The 10,019-nt window shown below is 37.0% G+C and overlaps 1 protein-coding gene across 2 annotated transcripts; it reads right to left on the bottom strand.

Annotated features, from left to right (window-relative positions):
- Positions 1–119: 119 nt before the first annotated feature.
- beta-PheRS (phenylalanine--tRNA ligase beta subunit) lies at positions 120–8,593 on the bottom strand. Of its 2 annotated transcripts, XM_089694970.1 has the most exons (12): positions 8,375–8,589; positions 8,240–8,295; positions 7,937–8,091; positions 7,488–7,644; positions 6,939–7,115; positions 6,317–6,496; positions 5,612–5,787; positions 4,277–4,426; positions 3,733–3,865; positions 3,035–3,245; positions 1,915–2,061; positions 120–316 (listed from the first exon to the last, which is right to left on the bottom strand). In XM_089694970.1, the coding sequence occupies exons 1-12, from the start codon at positions 8,430–8,432 to the stop codon at positions 165–167; spliced, it is 1,752 nt and encodes a 583-aa protein (XP_089551096.1). In that variant the 5' UTR covers positions 8,433–8,589; the 3' UTR covers positions 120–164. The 2 variants fall into 2 exon arrangements, with proteins under 2 accessions (XP_089551096.1, XP_089551095.1); XM_089694969.1 differs by lacking the exon at positions 120–316 and having other exon boundaries at positions 1,233–2,061; positions 8,375–8,593.
- Between the last annotated feature and the right edge of the window lie 1,426 nt (positions 8,594–10,019).

A 10,019-nucleotide genomic window follows, 5' to 3' on the forward strand; every position in this document is an offset into this window, starting at 1 on the left:
ATGTATTTTTTTAAAGTTTACATTTATTTATTAATGTGATGATTATGTAAAAATTTAAGAGATTACAAAAACTACTTAACAGATAAATTAATTTATTTTGTGAAAATTAATAGACAAAATTATGTGGTTATCCCATATATTACATAAATATAACATTTACAAACTTAAACAAATGGTTCGATATTAATTTCAACGGCTGAACATGGGTTAGTTAGTTCAAATGCCGCTAAGACGTTTGGGTGTATGACTCCAATTTTCCCTATCACATCACCATGGAGTAAAACCTCCGCACATCTTCCTGGAAAGTATGCTGGATCTGCAATAATAAACACTTATTTACTTGCATGTTCAATGAAATTTTTTCTTTTCTATCATTTTTTTGTTTTTTCATAATACAAAATAGGTGCAATATCTAGATTAAATACAGTGTTTGTCTTACTAGTTATCTGTGTATGATACCAGAAATGTGTTAAATCCGACATCATAGTCAATTCCTAGGTAATGTATGTAATTCCTAAAATTGCTTGGAAATGTATTCGAAATGAATCATAGGAATAGGAAATCTATACATTTCCTAAATAACAACGGAAATGTACATGATAGTGTAAAGATGGGTCAGCGAGGAGCGAAGCGAAGCGATGAGCAATGATTTAACATAAAGTTCCTTAAAAATCTACATCCTGATGATTATTTTGATTATCAGTTTAACAACGTGTTATATTAATTTAATTCACAGAAAGCATTCATTTTATATATCTCTTCATACGTTATGGGAATTACATACAATTCCTAGAAAGAAAAAAAGACGGGTTGCACTCCGGGAGAGCCGGCAGAAGTGAAAACTTGATTATTAACGTTGAGCATGTTTGATATTTTGGAATGCTATCCGTCTTATGCTTTTTCGATCAGGTCACGCGTCCTGACGCGAGTTTAAGATTTTATACCCATTACAGAAAAAGTGCTCAACGCCGCTAAAGAAGTCACTTCAAAAAAGTTAATTAGTATAGATTATTTTTTATGAAGTGGAGTCACCTTGCGCGGGCCGCAGCGAGTACGCAGTGCGCCAGGGCACGCTGAGCAGCGCCAGCAGGCGGTCGAGCAGCCCGTGCACGAACTGGAAGTGGGCTCACCTTGCGCGGGCCGCAGCGAGTACGCAGTGCGCCAGGGCACGCTGAGCAGCGCCAGCAGGCGGTCGAGCAGCCCATGCACGAACTGGAAGTGGGCTCACCTTGCGCGGGCCGCAGCGAGTACGCAGTGCGCCAGGGCACGCTGAGCAGCGCCAGCAGGCGGTCGAGCAGCCCGTGCACGAACTGGAAGTGGGCTCACCTTGCGCGGGCCGCAGCGAGTACGCAGTGCGCCAGGGCACGCTGAGCAGCGCCAGCAGGCGGTCGAGCAGCCCGTGCACGAACTGGAAGTGGGCTCACCTTGCGCGGGCCGCAGCGAGTACGCAGTGCGCCAGGGCACGCTGAGCAGCGCCAGCAGGCGGTCGAGCAGCCCGTGCACGAACTGGAAGTGGGCTCACCTTGCGCGGGCCGCAGCGAGTACGCAGTGCGCCAGGGCACGCTGAGCAGCGCCAGCAGGCGGTCGAGCAGCCCGTGCACGAACTGGAAGTGGGCTCACCTTGCGCGGGCCGCAGCGAGTACGCAGTGCGCCAGGGCACGCTGAGCAGCGCCAGCAGGCGGTCGAGCAGCCCGTGCACGAACTGGAAGTGGGCTCACCTTGCGCGGGCCGCAGCGAGTACGCAGTGCGCCAGGGCACGCTGAGCAGCGCCAGCAGGCGGTCGAGCAGCCCGTGCACGAACTGGAAGTGGGCTCACCTTGCGCGGGCCGCAGCGAGTACGCAGTGCGCCAGGGCACGCTGAGCAGCGCCAGCAGGCGGTCGAGCAGCCCGTGCACGAACTGGAAGTGGGCTCACCTTGCGCGGGCCGCAGCGAGTACGCAGTGCGCCAGGGCACGCTGAGCAGCGCCAGCAGGCGGTCGAGCAGCCCGTGCACGAACTGGAAGCCGCCCGCGCGCCCGCTGTACACCGCGCATATGCGCCGCTCGTTGCGGGCGCCCGTCTCTGTGTAGCATTGCCTTTATAGTTATAACGTCGTAATCTATATATATAAAACTCAAAGATGACTGATATAGAGATCTATCAACGCACAGCCCAAACCACTGGACGTATCGGGCTGAAATTTGGCATGCAGGTAGATGTTAGGACGTAGGCATCCGCTAAGAAAGGATTTCCCGAAATTATTGCGAGAACGGGGAAAAACGGAGATGCACGTACAAATTCGTGGGCGGAAGCTAGTATCGTAATATTGGGCATAGTGTTTCACGAAAGTTGACGTTAGTATTGATTATTATTTAATACAACCATGATTATATGCCAAAATGTTTATAATTTTTCCTGATAATTTTTTTTATCTATAAGTACTTCGATAGATTATAATATACAAAAAAAACATGGGGGTAAATTTTAGCAGTATGTTACGGATCACGATTTTTCGATAAATAAAACACTCATGGTAACATAAATTAACATCATTACTTAGTATTCAACAAAGACGCTGTCCCTATGCAATATCATCTATATTAAACAACACACCGGATTTTGGTGCTGTTTGTGAAATAGAGAGAATGATTCAAGAGGCAGGTTTTAGTATCACTACCTACGCATGTGAAGCCGTGATTGGAAACCTCGTAATTCATAAAAATAAAATCGGTAAAGACTAAAGATCATAAAGATCAAAACTTAACAGTAGGTAGGTAGTGGGTTGTACCAAGTTATCCTCTAACACACATATTACACATTTTTGTAAATTTGGTATACGTAAATTTGGTTATTTTAACACTGTTGAAATTGATATTTTTGGTTTTATGACATTCAAATGCTTTATAAATTTATATTTATATATTTTAACACTACAATTAATAGAGACTCCAATTTTATTATTTGTATAGATTAATTATCAATCAAAATATAAAGAGAAAATTTGGTAAGATTCAAAGTTCACTAATAGAAAAAGCAAAATTATTATTCTACATACCAGCTGTATCATCCTTCACAACAACATCACTGATCTCGAATATCTTCATAGGCAGTGGCATTTTCTTATTAGCGGCTAATGTTTTCAATAATCCTGGCAAAAGTAATGTTCTGACCACTTGGAATTCCAAAGTTTTAGGGTTAGAAATGTGTACCGCGGGTACTTCCTCTATGGTTGTACCAAGTTTGCTTGCTACATCTTCTCGTGAACACTGGAAAAAATATTATTGATGAAAAATAATATAGGCATTAATAAATAAATGCAACACATTATTCTTATTATTTTCATATTGAAGAATATTAATGTAAATAATAAAAAATGGGTGCGTGTACTAGTGTACACACGTAAGAAAAATACGTCGAATCACGCGTGGTAGGGATAAGAAAAAGATGGCGCGTAACGGAAAAATGTTTAGCAACATAGAAATATCATAGACTCAGTAATTTGGAGAAATCTGGTAATTTGAATGAAATGTTGAATTCATATTCATACACAGGTAACACGATATTCGTTGACTGTAGCGCAGCCGTATGAACTACGAAGTTCGCCGGGCCGTCTAGTTATTTTTATTTGCCTAAAATAAGGAGTACCTAAATAAGTGTTGCTTGTTATGTATAAAAATAATTGCATAAAATTTTTTTGGATAGTCTACCTAGGTCCTTTTTGCACATAATTTTCCATACGCTTATAAAACTTACAAGAGTAAAAGTGAGTGCTTCTGTATATCCCGCATGCGCGCACTCAGCCCGCAGTTGTTCCGTCAGTTTGTTCACGGGCTGCTGACCGCCCGCGCATACTACGTGTGATGGTCTTCGGGGTATGTTGTTATACCTATAGGAAAGAAAATAATAAAATAGTATGAACTACAAAATAAAAAAGAGCGTGTGTGCCGAGTACACGCATCAGAAGTGAAACTTCTTTGGCAAGATACAAAGATACCAAAATCGTCGCCTTACTCCATGACGTGACGTTATTCCTATAACGCGAACTCGAAATTTTACTCTCAACGCAACGTTTCACTTCAAAAAATCATCAAATTAAGTGAGGTGCTAATTTTGTATAAGGTTATTAAAAACTGCAATAAACCACAATTATTAAGTATTTTTTTTTTAATTACATTGACAATAGAAGTTGTACTGACACGAAATGATTTATATAATAACTATTTCATACAATATCAAATAACATACAACAAAAATAACTCCAAAATATAATTAAAAACAGATCTTTTTTAAATCTCACCCATAAGCAATAGCGATATCTTCATACAGATCGCACGCGTGAATGACGTCATGCCTTGTGGGGGGTACACGGACTGTTAGTAACGAGTCTTCATGCTTCGCTGTTAAGCACATACGAGATAGTAGAGCGGCTATTTTGTCACCGTCTTCTCTGAAATTGATGAAGAAATAGCAATGTAGGTTTTTGTTTAGTTCTCGTGTGAATTATAAAAAAACCGGCCAAGTGCGAGTCGGGCTCGCGCACAAAGGGTTCCGTAGCAGCAAATATAATAAATTACAGTTAAATCAACCTATCTCAAAAACTATAAGAGATACTTTGATCAAACCAAAAATCGTTGAAAGAGTTAATTAGCATGCATCACCTCTATTTTTTTTAGAATTTTATACCCCGTAGTTATAAAAATAGAGGGGGGGGGACATACTTTTTACGACTTTGAGAGCTGATATCTCAAAAACCGTTCACTTTAAGAAAAATGTTTTTTAGAAAACTTTATATCATTTTAAAAGACCTTTCCATTGATACCCCACACGGGTATGTACATCGAAAAAAAAAATTTCATCCCTCAGTTACATGTATGGGGGGCCCCACCCCCAATTCTTTTTTTTACTATTTAGTGTCATATTTTTGTAGCGGTTCATACAACACATATTCCCATCAAATTTCATCACTGTAGTACTTATAGTTTCCGAGTAAATCGGCTGTGACAGACGGACAGACGGACAGACGGACAGACGGACATGACGAAACTATAAGGGTTCCGTTTTTGCCATTTTGGCTACGGAACCCTAAAAAGACATGTGGCACTCGGGGACTGCCGCGGTAAAGCTATTGCATGCTATGCCTTCAAGCCACACCTCCGCGCCCGTCGGAGTGGGGAGCGTGAGGTTTTTTCGTTACGGAATTTCTGGATTCGGTCCCTGCGCTCAAGCCCCACGATAGAAGCTATGCAATAGCTTAATATCTCGTTAATTATATTTATGTATCTGTGTATCTGTTTTGTTTTTTTTAATGTATGATTTTTCCTAGTGTTTTATTTTTAATTAAAGTGAACTAAGATCATTGACATACAATAGATATACAACTAGACTCGAATTACGCTTCAAAAATTGTCCAAAGCGAAACACTACCTAATCGCGTAATAGGCAGAGTTTCCTAATGAGCGATACAATAGACTTTAAAATTCAACAAATAGAAGTTTATTTTAATATTATTTTAGTGTTTCCAACTAATTAGTCAGAAAATTTTCTTCGCAACAATTGTCTTGCAATGAATATAATTTATTATCTTGATACAGTTTCATACATATTTAACCAGTTATTTTAAAAGCAAACTTACTCAATTCCAATATAATTATTAGCTTTATCCACATTGATTATCTCATCTCTATACTCCAGTTTGGGATACAGGTCATATGTGCCATCAGGAGCGAATACCTTACATTGCTGCACTTCATATTTATTGGTGCAGTATTCGGAGAACATACATACAATTGTATCTAGTACTACTATCGCCTGAAAATTTAAGATATAGATTACACAATGGGGTAAAGTTGGGAAGCTGATGTATTATTGAACTAGCGGTCCGCCCCGGCTTCGCCCGTGGTATATATTTACTTTTTCTCTCCATAAGAACCATCCTCGTACTTCAAGGAATATAATGAAAAAAGAATTATCGAAATCGGTCCACCCGTTCACGCGAGATGCCGTGACCAAGGAAAACGGGTTTCATTTTTATATAATATATAGATTACTTCTTCAGATTATATATTATGTGGTTAATCCATAAATGTTGTTCAAATCACGAAAACATGTCATATATTAATATGGGTACAAGTCTTTTTACAATTTATGAGGAACAAAACTATATCTTTTATCTAAATTCTATTTTTAATTCTCTGGTTTGTAATACAACACTTTCAAGCTTGCATATTACCCATGAGAGTTGTGTTTTATGAACAAAAACAATTGAATAACAATTGTTATCATGATTGCTGAATTAATTTTCGCAAAATAATATCTAATTAATAAAAATGTAAAATACCTTAGTGAGATCTGTAGCAGTACATTCAATGAACACATTTTTAGTGTTTAATGTTATTTTCGAGTGATCTCCATTGATGATAGGAGGCATAGAGAGCACAACACCATTCTTGTCTTTAATTACAGGATACACAGGGCTGTCTCTGATGATACCTAGGTATTGTTTTAGCTGAGCATGACTCTGAAATAAAAAAATATGAGTTTTTGAAATTGTTTTAGAACGAAATTCACAAATAAGGTTCTTGTAATGGCCAGCATAAATTTAGTCATGTTTTTAATTTACACAGTTATGTAAATAGCAATTGATGGGTCATTCCTGTCTTTACATAATTTTGAAAATATGTATCACGATGGATGCGATAGGTTATTTTCCTACATATTTTTTTTATTATAATTTTTTTTTCTCCATATTTTTTTCATTCAATTAAGTACTTGAAAGGTTTTTGTTCACATAATGTTACATGAAATGCAATTTTTTCAAACACAAGTTTTATCTGTAATAAACTATTTGCTTTAGAAACATTTTGTTGAAAGCATGACCTGAAGGATTAAGACAACTTACAGTTATGAGGAATAACAGCACTGAGATACTACTAAGTTTATCAAATGAAAATTATACTTACAGAATACAATTCCATCAGCTCATTAGCTGTCATTTCCTTCTGCTGGTTGAGTGCTTTAAATTTAATTTCATTTGGAGGCAATGCATCATACACAAATGGGCCTTTTATTGTATCTAAGTCATGGGTTCCGATTGCCACTAAAGTTCTTTTTCTACAAATGTTTTGATGTAATTTATCCTGGAATGTGGTAAGTAGTAAGTTTGAATGTTATGATTTAAAGTATTTTGATGAAATAAAATTTACTATAGATGTTAAATGTTACTTATTGAAGAATTTTATAATGATTATAATGGCAATTATAAAAATCACAGATAGCAGTTAGCAAAGAGTACACACAATATATTGCACATCACTTTTTGATTTTCTTACATCAATGAATAAAGTACAGCCACTTTCCATCACAAATAATAATGAAATGAATGTTCTTCTATGATTAATTAAAGAAAATATAACACAATTTGTAGTCAATGTACATTTTAGAAAAGTTAATGATGAATTAAAGTATTCAGAGTTCAGAAATAAGTTTTTAAAAGATATTTTTTTATATACCTGTAACTCAATGAAACTATCATAACTTTCTTTATTGAAGGTGATTCCTTTTAGTACAGCGGCAACAGCATATGGCCTTATCTGTGCAGTGGCGGGTGTAAGGTGTAGCGAGTAACAATCTTCATATTTCTTAATTTCATATTGTGGTGGTGCCTTTCTAGAACATTTAAAATATTTTATTTCTATAAGTATGCCTTGTGGTTTTACCTGCATTGATCTTCTATTGGTTTAAGTGTGACGATATTTAGGCTTACTGATTACTCGACGAACAGGCTGTCTAACACTGAAGGAATTTTTCACATCAGATCTGTAGTTCCTAAGATTAGTGCATAAGCATTCAACCAAACAAACAGACGCTTCAGCACTATATTATTAGTATTAATTAGTTATTAGGGTATCAAATCAAGGTAGTAAAAATAGGGATTTTAATAATATTAAGTATAGCTTACTTTCCCTGGAACACAAGTAGTCCGTTAACTAAACCTTCCAAACACAATAAATCATATCTATTTGCTGGGATGTCTATCCGGTACAAAACATCTTCCGATACTCCGGCCCCAGCCTGGTCTCCTTGTTCTTTCATCAACATTTGTTTTTCAGTGGTCTGAAAATTTATTATAACACAAATTATTCATATGAGAATTTGAAGATTTTGACTGAATTATGTGAACATTAATATAACATATATTCTGATAAAATTTTAAATAACATTGGATAGAATAACTTAGAAGTATTAAATTGTAACCACTTACGACTTCATCGAGTTCCAAGCCGAATTCAAAACATAATTCTTGAAATTCGTCATCGGCTGAAAAATGATATGATTATTTTTATATTAGTGGCTATTGACTATTACAAGTTATTCACATTAAATTAACTAAACTTACTGTATGTTCTACCGAGTGCAGCAAATAAAGAATCTCGTTTAAGGGATATAGTGGGCATATTGGAAACTTATGTTCTAACTGAGAATAATTAAAATATTTTCACATACACTTAAATTCAGTTTATGAATGTTTAATTCGTGTTAAAAGCAAAAATACTGAGTACTTTTCTAGGTTATTTCCAAGTATTTTTGAATTTGACGTTTGACATTACTGCATCTTGCAACATCACAACAGTCATCTTACGTATGTCATATTTGACACTATTTTCAAGAGATGTATATGTAATAAAATCCGATATTTACGAAAAAAAAAAAAATCTCTAAATACATAATATATTTTGAATTCAAAGGCTTAGATAATATTTGACAGTAATTATAAGCTCATAGACTACAGGCCCGTGTTGAAAAAATTATGGGTCATTTGACCCACCAGGTGACCTATCTAGAACGATATAAGAGCATAAAATAATAAGATTCAGCACTATGACGTCACTTGTAAGCTGTCCACCTGAGTGCAGATGAGAATTCGAAGGTTCAGGTAGAGATTTTCTCCCCTTGTCTCCATGATTTTTGTACGGCGTTGCGGAATAATTGATTAAAAGTAGTATAGAAATAGTATGACACAGATGCCGTACAAAATCAAATGACCAAATTTACCCCGGCAACTGTCGAAAAATAAAAATAAATTCCGACTTTGTGGACCACCATTTTTGTACGGCATCTGTGTCATACTATTTCTATACTGCTTTTAAGCCATTATTCCGCAACGCCGTACAAAAATCATGGAGACAAGGGGAGAAAATCTCTACCTGAACTTTCGAATTCTCATCTGCACTCAGGTGGACAGCTTACGAGTGACGTCATAGTGCTGAATCTTATTATTTTATGCTCTTATATCTTTCTAGATAGGTCAGGTGGTGGGTCAAATGACCCATAATTTTTTCAACATGGGCCTGTAGTCTATCACTGAAATGCCATAATTTTGATTTGGGCATTTCATATCGCTGGTTATCATATTAACATCAATAACTTTTGATCGACCCAATGAAGACGTACGATAATTAATTTCTGTAGCTTGAAAGTATAATATAATAACGTGCTTTAATTTTATTGTATTATATAATTACTTCTACTCAATCTAATAATTGTTTTTTTTCTTCTGTTTCTCAATTTATTATCTCGCTTCTTTGCCTTCTCCCCGTGGTTGCCTGGCAGAAATCACTGCATAGTGATAAGGCCGCCCTTTGTGCTTTTGTTTATTGTAAATTGTTATTTTATGTACCTGGTTTATTGCACAATAAAGTGTTAAATAATATGTAGTAGGTAAGCTAAGTAAAACTAAGGGAAATTTCCGCACGGAACACGATTCACTCGCGCCGGTCGTGTCAGCTATGTTGTAGGGACGTGTTCACAATGACGCAAATAGTCACATGAGAATTAACAACCAAATATACATGATATTTGAAGGAATGAAGGAATTGCTTCTCAAAATGGAGCGCGTATGCCGTACGTTTGGGTTAAAGATAAACCGTTCTAAGACCAAAATTATGATTGTAGACCGCACCAACGACAATTCGCCCAAAGTGACACAGATTGCGAACTGCAACGTGGTTCCGACCTATGTATACCTTGGTGCTTTGATCTCA

Source organism: Colias philodice, chromosome 5 (assembly GCF_061535455.1).
Source record: "Colias philodice isolate Cphi_HAF_F1 chromosome 5, ilColPhil1 Martin Lab GWU primary, whole genome shotgun sequence".
In the NCBI taxonomy this organism is placed as follows: domain Eukaryota; kingdom Metazoa; phylum Arthropoda; class Insecta; order Lepidoptera; family Pieridae; genus Colias; species Colias philodice.